The 19,099-nt window shown below is 42.6% G+C and overlaps 2 protein-coding genes across 2 annotated transcripts; both read right to left on the reverse strand.

The window, feature by feature from the left end:
- Positions 1-20: 20 nt before the first annotated feature.
- On the reverse strand, positions 21-11,723 carry VPS26A (VPS26 retromer complex component A). The gene is made up of 9 exons (XM_061373946.1): positions 11,609-11,723; positions 8,234-8,383; positions 6,434-6,506; positions 5,361-5,517; positions 4,786-4,950; positions 4,209-4,315; positions 3,074-3,142; positions 2,649-2,791; positions 21-1,766 (listed from the first exon to the last, which is right to left on the reverse strand). Exons 1-9 carry the CDS (start codon positions 11,609-11,611, stop codon positions 1,653-1,655), a joined length of 981 nt encoding a protein of 326 aa, XP_061229930.1. The 5' UTR covers positions 11,612-11,723; the 3' UTR covers positions 21-1,652.
- An 838-nt stretch (positions 11,724-12,561) lies between these two features.
- SRGN (serglycin) lies at positions 12,562-15,151 on the reverse strand. Its single transcript, XM_061373947.1, has 3 exons — positions 14,975-15,151; positions 13,079-13,226; positions 12,562-12,894 (listed from the first exon to the last, which is right to left on the reverse strand). Exons 1-3 carry the CDS (start codon positions 15,063-15,065, stop codon positions 12,681-12,683), a joined length of 453 nt encoding a protein of 150 aa, XP_061229931.1. The 5' UTR covers positions 15,066-15,151; the 3' UTR covers positions 12,562-12,680.
- Positions 15,152-19,099: the final 3,948 nt, after the last annotated feature.

Genomic DNA, 19,099 nt, shown 5'->3' on the forward strand with positions numbered 1-19,099 from the left:
CAACAAAGACGACCCAGATGTTAGTGAGAATACAGCTGTTTTAATAATTCAAATAGCAGCTCAGTATGTTTCCCGGTTGTTATACATGGTTGCACAATCTGAGGCTGGTTAAATACAATCAAGTTTTCAAAATCTCTTGGAATCATTTCCAGATTACAACATGCAAGTGACCATGAAAATATTTGGCTTTTTACTTTAACTTTCTGAACAGGCACTTACATGAGGGAGTTGAATTTGCTCTCAAAGATATCCACATTAGAAGTATATCAGCATAAAGTACAGCATTGTTGTCTGCTTTATCAAAGTGCCATAGTAATAAAACAGTTCTTACAGAAATGTAATTTGTTTATTTACTTACTCATAAAGTAAGGTTACCAATGACACTTGCACCAGAGTTGAGAAGCCTTGGTTTAAAGACCAAGTGAACTACAAGCACAAGTAGCCTTCCACACAGCAGGCTTCGTTTCATGCCCAAGTCATGTGTCTGATAACAGACTGCATGCTCAGTTATGAATAGATGAAAGCTATTTTTAAGCTATTTCTTCAAACACTAAATGCATATGAGATGATTAAGAGAAACAATCTGCTGTGCCAGACAAGCTTCTAACAGTTTTAAGGCTTGCCTGGCTTCAAAATACCTTTCCTGAAGACTACAAAGGAGCTTGTGTGCCCTTGTAACAGGTCCAGATGGACTAGGAGGAGGATGTTCTTTGAGAACATTTCGTCTCTCCTGTCAGGACAGTGAGGAGACAGACTCTGAAAACAGTGGAAGCATGAAGCCAGGAGGAATCACAGTTTCACATTTTTGCAAAATAATCTGTTACCAGCATTTATTTCATCAATTATTTCAAATACTTCACTTTCTCACCACTTGAAGGTGTAATCACGACAACATCTCTACAATGGCTGGTTACCAGGCAGTGAGCACCCAAAAGTCAGGAGTGACCCACATGAAAGGCTTAGAGAAGTATGGCAGAGAGAGAACTGGGGGAAAGAGAGCAAAGATGCTTCCTAACATTCTTCGCTACTGAGATTCAAAGCTTCTCAGAAACCTTGCTAAGGTGTCCAAAGACTCCACAGTTATAGTGCATATACATGCAGTTTCAGTTAAACCCTGTCTAACACAGTAATAAGTCTTAGCACAAGTAAGTGTCTTAGGACACAATCTCACTGTAAACCTCCATTTTTAGTGTGATTTAGTCAATTGCATCTTACTGTAGTTTCAAAACAAAACAAATGGAAATAAGCAACATTGGAAAGAAACATGCAATAAACAACATGACAAAAGAGAACTGCTTTAGTCTACACTGTATAGGTGATCAGCAAAAAAATCAAACATACCAGCCTACCATGCATGGAGATAATCAGATTTAAGATTATGCATATCCAAGTGCATATAACTTTATCAAATAAAAGTAAATGTGCAGTATAAAATATAGCTTAAGAAAGTTCCAGTGTTTGAGAAAGCACTTTATTTTAAATGTATATACATACTTGAATGTTTAACTGAAGAAAGCTTTAGTAGTATGGTGAATGCAGCACTGCAAGATGAAGGAAGAGAGTTGTATGGGAATTCTGGCCTTCTTTTCCCACAGGCTGCTGCCACCTTTAACCTGCTGACGCATCACAAAAGTTTTTCACCTTATACAAGTTCACATTTCAGGTTGCTCAGCAGATGTTTGTGATTCTGGAGATTCAAATCGCTGGTGAAAGTTTGTTCGTTGTTTCCTCAGCTTCTCAGGTGCTTTTCTCCATAGAATTATTTCCTGTTTGAGGAAGCAAATACTTCTGAAACCACAAATAACCATTAAGTCAGCAGCACCAAATATTTTAAGTTCCTGATAGACAAAGACTTTTTTGGGGAAAAAAATAAAAACAAACAAAACACAAAACCCAGAACACCACAGACCACAAAAACTGAATCCCCATTAGTTACAGAACAGTGCAGTACATATGGAAAGTAACAGAAAGATGACACAAGTAAATTTACATATTTTGTTACTGCCTGAACACTTACCTTTATTAATCTTGAGCAGTCACTTCTTTCTTCCTTAAGTACCCTGCTCTCAGCTTTGAAAGGATTATAGTTTTTCTTTTTCTCAAAATCCAAAGCCCATCATGGCCACTGTATGCTTGGCACAGTTACATTCTGCTCAACATGTTTAATTACAATGCCTTGATTACTCTTTAACAGGAAGATTCTGATCTAATCCACATAGCTTCATTTCAGTGCTACTTCTTTCATGACCTCAACTTCTGTTATGTTTTCAGTCAGATCTCTTATCCCTTACTATAATTTTCCAATTTTGAATCTGGGATAATGCTGGGAGGAGAAATCTACCTGCAGTAGTTTAAGCAAGCAAGCAAACAAATGCAACTCGAGCTTATTTTACCCACAAAGTGTTTTCCCTGGATATTCACAATGCAAGGTTGTTCTATGGCATGAACATCTTATACTTGCTAAATGAGTATCAATCATTCCCCTTGACTACTTTTTGTAAGCTAACATTTTCTGTACAGCTTCCAGTACACTCACCAGCAGAAATGGTTATGCCATACATGAAACACAGGTGGCATTGACATGCTGAGCATTCAAAGCAGCATGTACAACAACAGATAATTCTGCAACAAGATTTCTCAGACCATACCTGCTGTTTGAAGTACCGTCTGTCTTCTTCATCCACAAGCACTAGATTTAAGAAGTACCTCACTGAAAATTTTTTGTTCACATCCCTCATTGTTGGAGTTGGGTCATAGCCTGCTAAGAACAGTCTTATGGGAATCGATTCACCTTAAAAAAAACAACAAAAAAGCAACAAAACAAAGTGATAAAAAAATTAGTCCTAGAATTTCCAGTGGTAAATAAGGGTAAGAACTACTAGGATCCCAAGTGAAATACCCTCAGTTAACAAAAAATGTCCGCTTTGAAAAGGAAAATCCACTATCATTTCAGCAACCTAACACGTGTGGTTTCTCCAAGAAAAATCTATACGAGTAATCTCTTCCTCTCCAGGTGTTTTTAAATAAAGTTTTAACTCAAAATGCTCACTTTAAAACCAGCACAGTGACTTACCTTTAACCGGTGCACCATCCATTATTTCATACTTTGCAATGGTTTCAGTCTCTGTTGTGGTACTGGGTCCTGGTGAAACAAATTTTCACTGTAAGAACACATGCTTCAGTTTTAAACATTTAAAAAGCTTTATCTCAGCGATTTCTACTCTGCGGCATTTAATTTACACAACATGACATTTTTCGACTTGGTCTTGCGTACAAGCTAAAAAAAAGCAAAACCCTCTCCCAGGCAAAGCATCTATTTCTTACTCTCTCCTCCCCACACTAAAAAAGAGGCAGTATTTAGCACTTCAAAAGAACTCTGCATATGCAGGCATTAAATAAGGGACAAGCACGTGGGATAAGACTTGTAAAACCACCCTGTTTGGTGACCAGTGCTAGTGACCGATATTGCTAAACCATGATCAGACTAGGAATCTGGCCTCTAGCACAAGAGCCACCTTTCTCCACAGACTAGGATGAAGAAACCAGAGCACCTAATTTAACCACAAAAGCCAACAACATAGTAGTGCTTTCTGCCATTCCTCTATCGCTATGGAACCTTTCGCATTCTCCACACAAACAGCTCACTGGGGCCCCAGCCACTGAGGAAGGAAGTCATGAGCCATAGCCTCTTGCTGCCTTCCTAGTTCCAGGGTGTACAAGCCTGATCTGCAATATTCAAGCTGTTGCTGCTTCAAAGCCTCTTAATATTTCCATCATATCAGTCTTAGAACAACTGAAAATGGCACTTTTCTAGACCATGAGAGATTCATGCTTATCTTTACCAAGCCCACTTTACAAGCTAATCTCTGCAGAGATAAGGAGTTTTCAAGATTCATTTCATACCTTCTCCCTTGTTAATTATTTATCAAGACTGACAAAAATGCTGCATATTTATGCCTAGTTCCATTTACAACGGTTCATATTTGTGAAGCTAGCCCAACAGGCACAATCCCAGGACAATGCTACAGACTAAGTTGACTACTACATTAAGATTACCAAAGCACCAAATGCAAATGGTAGCCAAACAGCAGTGAGAAAGAAGCACATGGAGCATTAGTTTAGTCAAAGCTACAACTGTTTTCTCCAGGTCTGCGTAAGGCTCAACAGACATACAAGTTGCCATTTCTTTTAGACTTGGTTTCTCTTACCAATTCCAGTAATCTCCTTTTTGATCAGCTGCAACTCCATGTGCTGAATTTTTATTCTCACTAAGAGGAAATAAATTTTTCCAACAATCACATCCTTTAAATGATACCTTTAAAAGAACAGAATTTGGGTTTTAATTAAAGAATAAACACATTTTTTACACCTTCCTGAATACAAGTTATACAGGCAGTTGCCTTATCTGCTTCTTAACTACTTACAGCTTACTTCCCCACCAAGCAAAGCATCTCAGCTAGACCACTGCAATTAGCACCTTTCCATTATTGCCATATTAGTAAAGGAAGTACTGCAATTATACTGAAAAAGTATAAATGCAGAAATCAAGTCTTAAATATTTGCTATTGACTTTCCTATTAGCACTGGAGGCAGAACAGACAAGTACTTCTCAAAGATCACTGTGTAATTAGTACCCAGTAACCAAACAGCTCAACACAATAATTGAAATTGTTGCTTTATATTTTAAGTCTCCAGATGCCACAATTGCTCATCAAATATTACGTACGCCACACTTTAATCCCCAAGATATTTATTTCAATTTATTTTGTTCTAAGTGACACTTACTTCGACTTATTGTATTCAAACTCTATATGAAGACAATCTTCAATGCCTACTTCCATTTTAATGGAGTTGTTCACATCTGGGTATGTAGCAAGCTGGTGAACAATCAGATCATATTCTTTCACCAAGTCTGACAGCCGTCTCACTATTGTCACTTTCAGAAAATACCTAGGAAGAAAGCCACCAAGTTAGCCATAATTATTCAGAATTGAATAAGCAAAAGCCCTTTGAAGTACAGGTTGTCTTTGAAAAACAAGAGTAAACTCTTAAGACTAAGCAGAGAAGAGTAAGACACCAAAACACAAGATGAAACACTTCTAAGTAGAAACACGGGGACCATCTTCACTTGATTGAACTGGAAGAATTTTGTCTATATGAACAACACCGAGCAATTCCAAAAAAGTAGAAATGGCTACACATTATAGCAACCTTAACTCCAATCAAGGCACACTAGTTACTGGCTGTTACACGTCTGACTTGAAATCCAAAAGGAGGAAGAGGGGGAGAGGGCAGCATAATTGCTAAATTACAAATTTTCTGCAGGGGAGGAGAGGAGAGAAGGCTCAACAGTCACAAACCTCAGTCTGACATTGGCACCAATGTAGGATTCGTATGGTTTTTCAACCTGCATGAATTCAAAGTCATAGCTTCTGCTTTGGGTCAGCTCTCCAGGTAAGGCCAGTTCTTTCACTAAGTTTACAAATTCGTGGGTATTGCTTTTGTCATTGAAGAGTTCTACAGTTGAGGAAGTTAAAAGGAAAACATGTTACAGTGTTCATTTTTAGCAGACAAAACTGTCTCTATTTTGGCAGGAGCCAGTAGAAGAGGACAACAGAATCAATTAATTTAAGTTACATGTATGTGACCAAATGTTGTATCCAATTTTTCTAAGTTATCTTCAGTTTCAGCAGCCTACAGCAAGCATTGCTAAAGAACTAACTGCAACAAACAGAACACATACTTTAAGCTTCACCAGCATGGCATTTTTTTAAATGACAGTTTAGCTAGCTTTAATAAGTACCTCTTGTAATTCTCTGTAATTAGCGTTGCCTGATTTTGGCTTCAGCATTTATTGCTGAAGGCGCAAAACCTAAACAACATCAAGACGGGCTCACGCAGGACAGGCCAGCAATCCCAGCTGGTCTCCCACAGATTACCACCACCTATCAAATGATTTATTATTACTACTATTCTACAATCAAATGGCTTATTACGACCACTGGTCTAAGACAGCCACTTGAAAACAAGTTCTTAATATGTAAGCATAGACACAGCAGTTTCACAGCAACAGCATCTCCTGTCTCCAGACCAGAGTCATTATAATTCATCCTAGATCTGTCATGCAATTCTCAACACGAAAGTTAGAAAAAGTTATGTTAGTCTCAAGTGGTTCTTAATCAAACTTTTAACCAGTCTGACAGAAAAAATGCTCACTATCCCAGTTCTCTCTCACATGTACGTATCTTCCTTCCCAATGACTCTGAGTAACACAAATCGGTACATCATTTGTATTAAAATAAGGAGTATGTAGTCTTCCTTTGGCACTTTATCAACTAATCTGACAAAGTTGCAATGTTAGAGCCAAAGTGCTGACAGTGCAAAGTTACATAAACCACACACACCTAATATCCCTTTTATAGCTTAAACTCACCAATTTGTCCTACAAATTCAATTCTAATTCCTTGGTGCTCTAGTCTCTTTCCATGCTTAAGGGAAACGTTCACCTAGCAAGGGAAAAAACAATTAAAACAAACCACGTTACATTTTTTTTCCCAACACTTTAATACATGATCCCAGTAAGAAGACAAACATTACTATATTCCTATGAAAACTGAGACCTCTTCTCAATAGCATTACCTAAGCTTGAAGGCTACCAAATCAAACAGCTGGCTATGAAATTAAGCATTATGAAGGCACCATTAAAACAGTTAAGAAAAATCTAATCATCCACAAACCTGAATTTATAATGAAGCTTGAAACCCTTGAGTCCCAAAGTTAATAATCCCAGCTAGACCTCAAGCAGAATTCTCACAAGCCAGTTGTGACCCTTTTGGAATCTTTGAAGGAGGAAAGCTTCAAGCCATCCTCTGACACTTATATTTGGAAGTCCAAAAAAGAACTGCCATAAGATGCATTCCTTTCAAGTCAAGTGAACCTAAGTCCCTTCCTCAGCTGCCAGCCAAACAGTGGTGTTAGAGAAGTCAATGAAAAATAACAGATAATGAAACCTACTATCAAGGCCTTCACTTGTGAATTTGATTCTCAAAACCACACCTAACCTCAGAAGAAAAAATTCCGTACTCTTACTTTCTATGGAAACATAAATATTAAGCATACATAACTCTGACAAGGTAGTGATGACTAAAGAAATTCCTGTACCTTAAAACCCAGTATATTGTTGATATCAGAGTAGGCAGTAAACTACTTGAATAACTTATCTTTGTGGTAAAAAGGAAGAAAAAGGTAGAAAGAAGTTGTCCAATAAATTACTAGTATTCCAGACCTCCTCATTCCACTGTGCTTCTGTTAGCCAGAAGGCTAACATCTTTCATCATCAGGCACCTCTCAGATATTGCCAATAAAGGTGAGAAGTGCTCAGGCCAACAAACAGAAAAAAAGCTAGTTTTCTCAGTTTCCTGAGTTTTGAGGTCCATCTTGCGAGAGTTTCCCATCCCTGAAAGGATTTATTTAGAAAACCAAGACCTTAACATGGAAAGATATCTTAAGAGCAAAAAGCTGCCCAGTGACAACAGGTTAGTCAAGATCAAAGTAGTTATTTGGAAGTCAATCTCAGTATCCAATATCTGGATCAATTTTTTTTGAGGAAAAGTAAATCATAACAGAATCATTCAGAGGGCAAGAATGGCTCCAGTAAAACCAGAGCGATGGCAAGGAGTCATTGCCCCTCCTTCACACACACACACCCCCAACAAGAAAAAGTCTTGCTGATGCAGCAGCCAGCTCAACATTCCATAAACCACTCCAGGGCATGAAACACAAGATTTAGCTTCAGGGTGTGCAAAGCAAGTTGGCTTTGCCAGCCAAAAACTACTGTTACATGGCTGGGTTGTGGATTTTGGAGTTCAAGGGGAAGCAGAAGCAGGAGGATCCAGTCTGGAATAGTTCTGTTGTGGGAAGCAATGATACAATTGCACATGGTTGCACAAAAAGCTTATTCACACATGCAAGTTGACCTGAAACAAAAAACCAGTAAAACGTTCCGTTTTACCAGTTGCCTGAATGACTATAGGTAAACTATAGGTAAAAAAAAAAAAAAAAACAAAAAAAAAAAACAAAACCCCACATATAGGAAAACAGTGTTTCCTGTCTGAATAACAACTCAAGCTGAAATTGCAGCTCTCGCTTACATCAGTTTTTCATTTACCTTCTTATATGCATTCATATGCCAGAGTCAGTACAGTATTAATACTCACTTTAAAAAAAGATTTACCTTTCCTGTAACAGATTCTCCATCATAGAAGAGAAAATGCTTTTCTACTTTACCATCTTCTGTTTTGATTTCTGCTGTTTTTCGTGTTTCAGCATCATTGAGGATAACGTCAATCTCACCAACAGAACTGAAGAAGCCTCCAAGAAAACTCTGGAATAACAATTAGAAAAATGACTACACAGTGGACATGCCATTTAAAACGTGATATTTACTTGCAGCTGTACATTATACATTGGAAAAAAAATTTGTGCTCCCATGAAGTTACAAAGCCATTACGTATTAAAGACCAAAGAAACAGCAATGACAAAAAGACAGTTGTTCACCTCACAAATAACTGAAATGAGGTCAGTAACAAGCAGCAGCAGCTCTTACAGAATATAGTGTTTATAAAAAAAAAGTACACAGCATAATTACCATTATTACTCCTACAGTAAAATACTAACAAATATTTTAAACATTACTGTTGTAAACACAGCTTCAGTTTCTGACACTGCAAAGTTTACAATCACTGGTTACACTAAAAAAAATAATTTTTAAACCACACTTCAAAAAACAACAAACCAAGCAAACCACAAACAACAAACTTATAGCAAATATATTCCATCTGGTTTAAGATCTGAGATATTATTAAACAAACAAACAAACAAAAACTTACTGCTTTATACCCACTATAACTTACTGCAGAAACAGCAGTAACAAGTATGATCAGAAGCAAGGCAAGCAACAGATCAAAGCAGGGTGAAAAGAAACAACAGGGGATATAATACAAGACCTAAATCATCCCCCTGGTTGGTGAAGGGAAACAGGGATTTTTATTTGACATCTCTTGCTACACCTCTTAACCAATAAGGTGAGCACAAACCAAGTCAAGAGGCAGCTGTTCTTCATGCAGTCTGACTTAGCTACTCTGCCATCAGATAGAGTGGATGTTACAAGTTTGCCTGTAATACTGCTCCAGGCACCAATTCATTATGAGCACCAAGTGTTTGTCCTCACCTTACAACAGCATTCCCTAGGCATGAACTTTTAACCAGCATCAAGCATAAGAAACTAGGAGAGATCATCCTTTGACCTTGCACAAACATTTCTTACAAGAAACTGCAAAACATGTTAGCGGCTCTATGGGAAACTCAACAAGATAAGGACAAAAGTCAACATTTTCTCCTAAGAATTAAACACTAATCTGCTTTGATGTACTGTAGCAGACAACACTAATTCAGTACAATTTTGACGGAGGTTGGAGGAAGTACACTATGTTCTCAACAACAGCATCCACTTCAACCACATGAATTTGGTATATATGCAAGTCATTCTCATTTCATCAATTTAATATAAAAAAATGAGTAAAAACACATTTAAACACATTGTGTTGAACCTGAAGTTTGAAATATACCATTAATAGCAAAAAGTCTAGAAGAACAGTTTGATCTGAATGATACTCCTTAGCAGTGTCAAGACTGAGTGACTTTTTGCTTACCCCTACGAGACAAGCAAAGACATGGTGCAAGCTTGAGCTATACAACACCAATTCACACAAGATTAAACTGACTTACTATTTGCTCAGATAGCAAACAGCCCTAGTTCAATTCACAAAGAATGTATAGAACTGTAACTGAAACCCAGTGATAGCTACTTTACATTCTCAGAGGAAAGAAGCAGATGACCAACGAGGTACTCAAATATAACACCAAACTGTCTTCCAAGTCCCTGCCAAGCACATATTTGCATTAACTGCTGAAACAAGAATTTTTTATTTTTTTTAAATCACTGCACACTAGAACCATTCTTGATTTTTGGCTCCTGGGGAAGGGAGAAAGAAAGTTTCAGTAAGAACTGTTACAAGTTCCTGCTGAACATGCCCTTATCTTTTCCTTAGAAACTGTACTCATTTTTCCAGATTAGCCTTATAACACCCCCCCCAACTAAACCTGGAAGAACATTACCTTTACATAAACATCATACAAGATACTCTCACAGTACCTTCCAAATTATGAACTTGGACCATCATTTAAGTCAGCCAGACCTAACATTGGTAACATAGGGCTTCTCGGGACACTGTGCATGAACACTTCAACTGTACCCCTTCGAGATCAGCCATGATCTCATCTAGAGAGGACAACAACATACGGAGTAAAAAAGTCAACAGCTGGTATCTCCTCCAGTTGCTATCCAAGATACTGCTGCAAGGAAACTATGCAAAACAAGAATATTTTAAGAAGCCATCATATGGCTTATTATGTTACAGCTTAAGAAAATAAGGAGAAATAAGGTTTTCAGAAGCTGGTCAAGCGCTAGGCTATGTTCTTGATTTCATGCAAAAGACAGACACTGAAAATTTTGCTTCATCAGGGTCAAAAATCAATCTGCATTCAGTCCTTAAGTGTTACAGCTGTACTAAAGGACTTGAAGGGCTCCCAGCAGCTGATCAACAGTGCAGAAATCCCAGCCTCAGCTTCACATACAGCCCTAAAAAGTTTTTGCATGTCCAGTAGATAGAGACACATGTTGAAGAATCCACAGGCTTCAGAACCAAATCTAGCTTATTCTTTAAAATAATGTGGGTTTCTTCAACCTATACATCACAGCACTCCAAGCACTTTGCCTAGGCCAAGCCTGCTAAGCACAAAGTAGCCTCTATTTCACCAGCCCTGAAGGCTCACTACCAACTACTGTCATTTTAATTGCTGCCTTAAGGGACTGCTCAAAGATTTACTTATGTTTTTAGGACTATCACATGCACTCTCTCCAAAGCCTCCCCACCAGCAGCTGTGTAGGAAAAATGGAAGCCGAGTTCCACGGCTACTCCCAGTCCGGGTGAAGACATGTGCATACAGAAAAGCTGGGAAACATCCCAAGCCTTAATCCATAAATTATATTTAAAACACCCAAACCTTTGTTTTTCGCCTGCCGTCTTGTCAGCTCTCCCCCGAGCCCGCCCTGCACAGCGGTGGCTCACGCGGGGAGGCCGCCACCACCACCTCCACGGGGCGGCCGCACCCGGGCCCGGGCACAGCTCGGGGCGAGGCGGGCAGCGGGGAGCAGTGCGGCCGCATGACGCAGGCCGGGGAGGGGGCGGCCGGACCGAAAGCGGGGGGGAAGGGTGTCACCGGGCGCTCCGAAGCCCGACCGGAGGTGAGGGAGAAAGCACCGGCGGCACCGAAGAGCAAACTGCGCCCGGCGGGTCGGCTCTCCTCACGCACAAGCTGGAGCCACAGGTGGGGAGGGAGGGAAGGAGGAAGGGATGGAGAGAGAAAGGAGGAGGCACCGCCCGGCCAAACCCCGCCATCGCCTGAGGCGGCGGTCGCGAGCGCTGCGGCGGCTGGAGAGTAGCGTCCCGCGTAACGTCGCGGCTGCGGGCGCCCCTCCCGCACTCACCATGGTGCGCTCCCCTCCGCGGCTGACTACCCACCCCGCGCGCCGCCAGCACCAGCCGCCCGGCCCGCGCCCCTGTCATGTGACCTTACAGCCCAGCCACGCCACGCCTCCCCCCCGCCGCACGTGACCGGCCCCCTCCATCATTCCCTTCACCACCGCCTCCCGCTCCAAGCCCGCCGAAGGGCCGGCCCGCGGGCGGGACAGGGTGCAGGCGGTGGCGGCGCATGCGCGGTGCGGGGGATGGCGCTGCCTAGCGGCCGGGAGGTGGCAGCGCCCGGGGAATGTCGGTCTCAGGGAATAACGGGTGAAATCAGAACGGTAGAATCAACCAGGCTGGAAAAGACCTTTAAAATCATCAGGTCCAACCATGACCTCAGCACTGCCAAGTCCACCACTAAACCATGTCACTGAGGGCCACATGGTTTTTGAACACTTCCAGGCACGGTGATTCCACCACTGCTCTGGGCAGCCTGTTCCAATGGCTGGCCACCCTCTGCGAAGAAATTGTTCCAACTATCCAGTCTAAACCTACTCTGTCACAGCTTGAGGCTGTTAACTCTTGTCCTATCTCTTGTTACTTGGGAGAGAGACCTACCACCACTTCACTGCAACCTCCTTTCAGGCAGTTGTCAAGATAAGGACCCCCTTGAGCTTTCTCTTCTCCAGACTGAACAACCCCAGTTCCCTCGGACACTCCTCATCGTGGTCCCAAAACTTTTTCACGAGATTTTGTGCTTTTCAGGGTGCGAGGGAGCCAGCTGGAAGTATTTCATGTGATTCGTGCAGGTGGCTCCCACCACACAAAGGGTTTTAAGTTATTACCCCTGGAGCACAATAACATCCACACGGATCAGGCACGGCCCCAGAACCTGTTCTCCACTGCTGCCCTACCCACAAAAAGCAAAAAGCAAGTTCAGACTGAACAAAAAAGGTTTTTTAGTGAGTGAAAGCAATGAAGATTGTAAGGCAAAGTTTTTATTGAAGTTGGTTTAAAACTGCTTCATGGCCATCGCATTGGGTCAGGCACTGGGGAAGGGGTGCAGGAGGCACAAGAAGGCCGCTACCTCCAGCCCTACAGGAGCAAATCCTCCTCCGTTAGCTTTCGCTTCAGCTCGCTGCCTCTCGGGCCCGCTAGGAAGACAGGCAGCTTCACCTCAGAGAAGCTGTTGCCATCACCGAGCCCTGACCCAGAGGCTGGCTCTGCTTCCCCCATGGTGTCGGACCCAGAGCCGGACTCCTCGTCTGAGAGAGGGAATATGTCACCCAGCTCCTGGTATCGCTTCATCCTGAAATGCAGAGCAGCAGCAAGTTTATTCCAAATTAATTGTTTTGTTTATTATCTCTTAAATGTGCACACAGAAGCCTCACATTCCCACGGGTGAGCCAACCTGTGACAGGACTGTTGAAACAGGAATACCAGACATTTTTGGTTGCTAGAGTTAACAACATACATTTGACAAATGAACTTACAGGGACGGGTCTGCCATGGGAGGAAGGATCCTGTTGGCTCCACCAGTGGGCATGTAAAACCAGGGCCCCTTCTCTTCAATGCAGTTAGCGGACCAGGCATCAGGTCGGCACCTCACTCTCTTGTACCTTGCCTTCTGCACTGGAGCACCTGGTTGAATCAGCTGTGTGTTATTCACCAGGACCAGGATGTTATTCACCAGGACTATTAACTTTATGAGTACCTAATAAAGCTTAAAGGAGTGGAAGAAAGCAATTTGTGAGGCCCTGATTGCTCAACCACCAAAAAATAAATTAACCCTGAAGACATTTTAAATGGCTACTGACATCCTAAGTGACATCTTTGCTCTCAGAAATACCAGGTGCTTCTCACACGTGGTCACGGGAAGTCCACAGGAATTAGGAATGAAAACCTGATGGGAAACCCCTGCCTCATGCCATCATCACAGCAGGGCTTATTCACAGTTGGGGCATGGCATGGCATATCCATGGGGGACCTGCAGGCTCAGCCACCTGCAGTTCTCCCCAAAGCTGGTGGAGATATCTCAGAATCCCCTGGGGACAAGCCACCCCAGCAGTGAGCTGCCTCTTGCACCCTCCCTTTCTGTTTCTCTCCAGCAAGGGTGACAGACAACTCTGCTTTGGCTTTGAGTGGCTCAGCTCAGCTCCCTTAAATTGAACAGGATGAGTTTTGATAGGGAGGTTGGAAATTCAAGGTGTGCCAAGAGCTGCCTTGAGAGATGGTTCAGGTGTTTTCTAGATGCGACTCAGTTATGTAAACCTACGGTTGCAGCTCTGGTGCTCCGAGGTACCTGACTGGGGCTGTCACTAAAAAGTGGTCTTCAAAAAATACCAAAAGGAGAAAATAACGATTGCATAGTAAAGATAAAGACAGTGGCATTTCATCCTTCCTCTCTGTCTTATGTAATTAATTTGTTCTGAAGCCTCCTGACACATTCTCGCCATGTTGGCACTTCAGACTATTTTTTCTCCATTTCTTGGGAATGTCTTTCTGTAATTACACTTTTCTATTGCCCTATATATTACTGAAATGTACTAGATGACTTTCAGCTACCTCCTACACTCTTCTGTAAGAGAAAAATTAATCTCATGGGTATCATTTCCTGCTTCTTTTACAGCACATGCCTTTTTAACACTTCTTTTCTTCTCATATTATTAAGAAAGTTTTTAATAACAACAGTGGCAACAAAATAAACAACTGCAGCTGAATAATTTGCAAATAAACAACATGCAAAACCAGGCCATAATCCCTCAACCTCTGAGTGGTAGATATTAATTAAAGCCTGTCACTATCACAGCCTTGGTCTAGGGATAAATGATACTGTACATGCTTGGAGAACACTTCTCTCTCACAAGAAATAAATCCACAGGATGCATATCATCATGAATCAACATTTCCTTTTAGTTGTATTAGGGCTGTGTGTTGCAATATTGTACTGAATAAACGTTTAATTTCCTCATACTTAGAACCAGTTTCCTGTCATCACAAGAAAGCAGACCATAATAGTTATGACATGGGAACTGTTACACATTTTGTCTGCAACTACATAACTGAATAACAGTAGTAACTGGACCACTATTTTGTTTTAAAAAAAACCCAACAAACCAACAACAAATTGAAATACACGGATTAAAAATATACACACATACAGAAATGTATTTTATAAAGTCTTTTTCTCATAGGGAAAGGGACACAGAAATGTGCCACTTGCAAAAAGTACCTTTTCTCACCATTCTCCTTCCAGAAAATGAAATGTTAGCAAAACAGGTTTTCCGAGTAGCAAGAAGGTCAGTCTGAAAACTTCAGAGACTCCCTACTTGGCCTACACTGCATAGCCCAGAAAGAAGATTACCAAGAGAACAACCACCCTGTTTTACCTTGTGCTGTGTATCCCACAAAGAGGATTAAACAAATAGCCAGGAAAATCCTCCCATTACATCTGATGAGGAGCTGCATTTTGGCTGGCATCCCTTCAGTCGCCACCAGCCTTCACCACGGCTTCACAATTCAGAAATATGATGGGGCGAGGAGATCAACTTTTAGAAAAGGTTTCCAAACCTCAAACCCAACCCAAAACCTGCGTCACCACTTCCTGATTGACAGGAGTGAGACAAGTACAGAAAAGCCCACAACACTCTGGCCTCCTGGCCTTCATCATGCATGGAAAAAATCTCCACTGCCTTCGTCTCCAGTTTTGCCCAAGAGGAAAAGCAAACCTGGCACCAACCAGGCCAATGGAAGGTGTGCACTGCCAGCAGCTTGTGGTCTAGGTGTGCATCCCGCCCAGTGTCTGCCTGTTGCTCAGAGGGCTCCAGGGCATTTGCTGTTTCCTCTGGAGAGAAAAAGCAGCAGTGCTTCATCTCACCCCAATTTTCAGTCAATTGCATTTTTGCATTGGCACTGGCAGTGATCTTCCTTGCTTCAAGCCCATGTCAGTCCACCAGGAAGGTTAGGAACCAGCTGCTTGCCTTTAGTGTGAGTTTCACTGACTGGGAAATAATCTTTCCAGAAAAGTGAACTATTTCTGGAATCTCATGGCAGGTGTAGAGGTTTTTTTAAAGCAGAATATTAGATATTCACAGCAGAAGTGAAAAAGGTATTCATTTAGAGAATAAATGCTGGTAGAAATACATCAGCTCCTTCCTGAAAGGACACAGCAGATTTGCTCAACCAGATCATTCCTGTGTGTTGTAAGCACCCCAGGAAGCATGGCAGACTGTTTGGACAACATGTGGCTCCATAAGAGGCCTGTCTGGAAAGCTGTGAAAGCCCTTATATAGCTAGATACATGAAAACTGCCTTTCAGGTAGCTCATACCTTTTGCTTGTCTTTTAGTTGCAATTAAACCAGACTTACGTGCACTTCAGAATAAACTACAAACAACAAGGTGATTTAAGTGGTGGGGGTTTTTCTCAGTCATACCATTAGCTGCTGGATTAACTTGTGCACCGACACATGGGCCTAACGTGCTGCTGGCACCTTCAGTGATGCTGCAGCTGATAGTGTAAGTTGTCTGTGGTACATCTATTTTTACACTGTGGAAAGTCCACAGAGGCCCCCAGTGGGGATCTGAGCTGTGTGGTGACTTTCCCCGGGGGACAGCACTCTACCAAAACCCCACGAGAGGTGGAGGAGACCCCTCCAGTGGTTCTGCTCCTCAGGCTGAGATTTACTACCAGATTCAGGGATCGAGCTGCATGAGATTTATTATAAACTTCTGCACATGGGGTATTTTCTGGCACAGGTAAAACAGAGGACTCGGAGCAAGGCAGGACAGGAGGACTCACGTGCTGCGGTTATTCCTAGCAGCCAAATTTTTGCTTTGCATTTTTAGCATCAACTCATTTTTCTTTCTTTTTCTTTTTTTTTTAAGGCGGGCCTCAACATAAATAGGAAGCCAGTGAACACGTGGGGGGAGGCGATCAGCCTCCACCTGCTGAAGGCTGCGGAAACCGTCCCTGCAATAACACCTCTCATTTTCTGCTGGTCACAGGCACATGCCAACCACTTCCACACCTCTCCAGCATGTGCGAACACCTCCCCACATGGGAAAGAGCCTTCCACCAGCTATTTCTGCCCTTCCCACCTTCCCAGGGCTTTTTCCACCCCAGCACTGGAAGCTATATGGGATATGGCCAGAGCAGTACCCACCAATGGACATGTTTGTTGGGGGCCACAGATCCTGCAGGAGTGGGGGTAGCTGCTGGAGTAGGTGGGAGCTGCAAAAGCCCCATATCTGAAGGGGGATCTCGCAGAGCCAAGTTATCTGTCTCGTACTATCAGCCGATGGGGGAACTTGTAGCACTGGCAGTTTTGCCACGCAGTTTTGTTATTTTTTTTGTGTCAGCATCACGCCTCAGGAAATGAGATTGCTTTACAATTGGTAACCATGGGAAGGCCAAAGCAAAATTTCCACTCTTCTGTCTCACGTACACCTGCATAATGGGGGCCCCAAGCCTGCAGGCAGTGTCAGCCTGTGCCCATCTTCCCTTGCCTTGCTGCACTCCACTGGTGCCAGCATGCTGCTGCACTTGGCAAGCGAAGAGCTTTTCACCTTCCTATGAACGTGAAAATGATACTGTAGACCTGGATCTGAAGCAGTCTGCGATGAGCAAGTCTTAAGAGTTAAGCATGCCCTTTGTGGAATGCTATGGGATGCCCGAGGAACACTGTGCAATTATTTGTGTCTCTGTAGAACACTCAGGACATAAAATGCAAGTAATCAGCACAAATGAAACAATCTCACCTTGAGCTAGAGGCCACAAACTGCTATAAGTTAACATACTTTTTTTAAACAGACAACAGCACACAAGCTATACTATATTGGAACACTAACCTTGAAACATGCCCATTGCGTGACTTCCACAGTTTAAGAGGTTTTTTAAATCAAATATTTTAAATCCACAGAGGAGAGGACAGTCACCATACCCAGGTCAGCTATCTCAAATCCACCTCCTGTAAACTGCAAGAAAGATTCATAGGGTAGTACCCCTCTCACATAGATCCTGTGGATATAGACGGGAGGATTAAATGCCCCAACAGAATGAGTCTATAAAAAGAAGAAAGTAAATGAGGAACAGGTATTTGAGAACGCGGCTCACTCCTGAAGCATTTCTTACAACACTGCACTGAAGTGCTGTCTTTATTTTCAATCACACACAAAGCAGATTAAAAGCTTTGCATTTTTCTAAGTCATTAATTTGGGGGAGTGGGGGGCAGGCAGAGGGAGGAGGCAGCGTCAGCACCATGCACTCAGCCCCTTGACCAGACACCCAGACTCTTCTTTATGTGCCTGAAAAATCTGGGAGTAGCCCTTAAGCTATAATAAACACTTCAAAATCTAAACTGCTCTTTAGTCATTATTCTTGAGGTTGTTTGATCTCATGGTTGGTTTCAGGAGTAATAACTAATTTAGTGAAATCACTAAATGGGGACCACACTGCAAGAGTGCTGGTTATGAGGACATCCATCTTGCTGTCAAATACAGGGAATGTAGGGAAAAGAAAAAAATCCCAGTGGGCTCATTTCACTAACCCAAGAACACCCCAGGAGGGTGTTTCAGCCAATTCTTTGGAGGACACCAACCCCTGCTCTGCTTTAGCCCAGATAAACTCTGATGAAACAGTTTGGTCCAGAGGAGCAGTCTGACACAGCCACTCTCTCTGCTGCTTTTCCTAGCAGGGCAGGCCAGGTTTACTTTGCAGCCAGTATTTCCAACAAGCAGCCAGCCAGGTGATGGACTCCCATGAATGCATGGCACCCACAGTCCTGGCACTTATCAGCAAGGCATGCAGGCAAGGTGACCATCTATCCAGAAGGGGGATCCTGATAAGGAAGCTTCTCATTCATAACTGCTTGGAAATCAGGTAAACCCTAACTGCTGCAGGGTTACCCTGCTCCCAGGTTCAGATATTTCCCTGGCCCAAACAGTAGGAGCTTTCTCCTGGCTCCAGTGGGGATCTAGGCTGACTCCTGCACCCCTTAATGCTCATCCCCAGCAGAGCAGCAAGGCTAGCAGCTGACTGGAGCAGCCAGGGGTCCTGAAGCCCCACCTGCAATGCTCAGTTCTTTATTTGCTCTGCGGGGAAGGTGGAAATATGCATTTTGTACAGGCCACTGCTCTGGGCAGCAGCCAGTACAGAAAAGGCCACATGTGTAATGAGCAGAGCTGGAAAAGGGGATAGAGAGAACAATGGCAACAGAAAAATAAAAGGTCAGACTGAGCAAAGGAGAAAGTGTCTGAACGGCAGCTGGGTTGAACAAGAGGAACATTTTTTTTTTCCCATCTTGTCTTTTGGGATGGCAGAAGAGGTTTCTTCCTCAACACTCAGTGCTGAGGTGGGACAAGATCCCTTGGACCAGAACATTCAGCAGGCCTGGAGGACATGGATCCATCTCAGAAAGTACCCATCAGCTGCCCTGTTAAATGCCCCAAAAATCACCCTGACTCCCCTCAGAAGTGAGCTTCCTTCCAGGCAGGCAGCCGAAGCAGATTTAGGATG

Source organism: Neopsephotus bourkii, unplaced genomic scaffold (genome assembly GCF_033783945.1).
Source record: "Neopsephotus bourkii isolate Nb327-2 ecotype Australia unplaced genomic scaffold, CSIRO-AGI_Nbou_v1 NB_1634, whole genome shotgun sequence".
Lineage (NCBI taxonomy): Eukaryota > Metazoa > Chordata > Aves > Psittaciformes > Psittacidae > Neopsephotus > Neopsephotus bourkii.

What these genes read in the sequence shown, in the direction of transcription:
- VPS26A (XM_061373946.1), bottom strand. An exon ending in GGTGCCAATGTCAGACTGAG is followed by an intron (nt 4,951 to 5,360) that starts GTTTGTGACTGT and finishes CTTTCTTCCTAG; the next exon opens with GTATTTTCTGAAAGTGACAA. An exon ending in GACGGTACTTCAAACAGCAG is followed by an intron (nt 1,767 to 2,648) that starts GTATGGTCTGAG and finishes TTCCTCAAACAG; the next exon opens with GAAATAATTCTATGGAGAAA.
- SRGN (XM_061373947.1), bottom strand. Translation starts at nt 15,065, where the DNA reads ATGCCAGCCAAAATGCAGCTCCTCATCAGATGTAATGGGAGGATTTTC. An exon ending in TGTGGGATACACAGCACAAG is followed by an intron (nt 13,227 to 14,974) that starts GTAAAACAGGGT and finishes TGATTCAACCAG; the next exon opens with GTGCTCCAGTGCAGAAGGCA. An exon ending in CCCATGGCAGACCCGTCCCT is followed by an intron (nt 12,895 to 13,078) that starts GTAAGTTCATTT and finishes TCTGCATTTCAG; the next exon opens with GATGAAGCGATACCAGGAGC.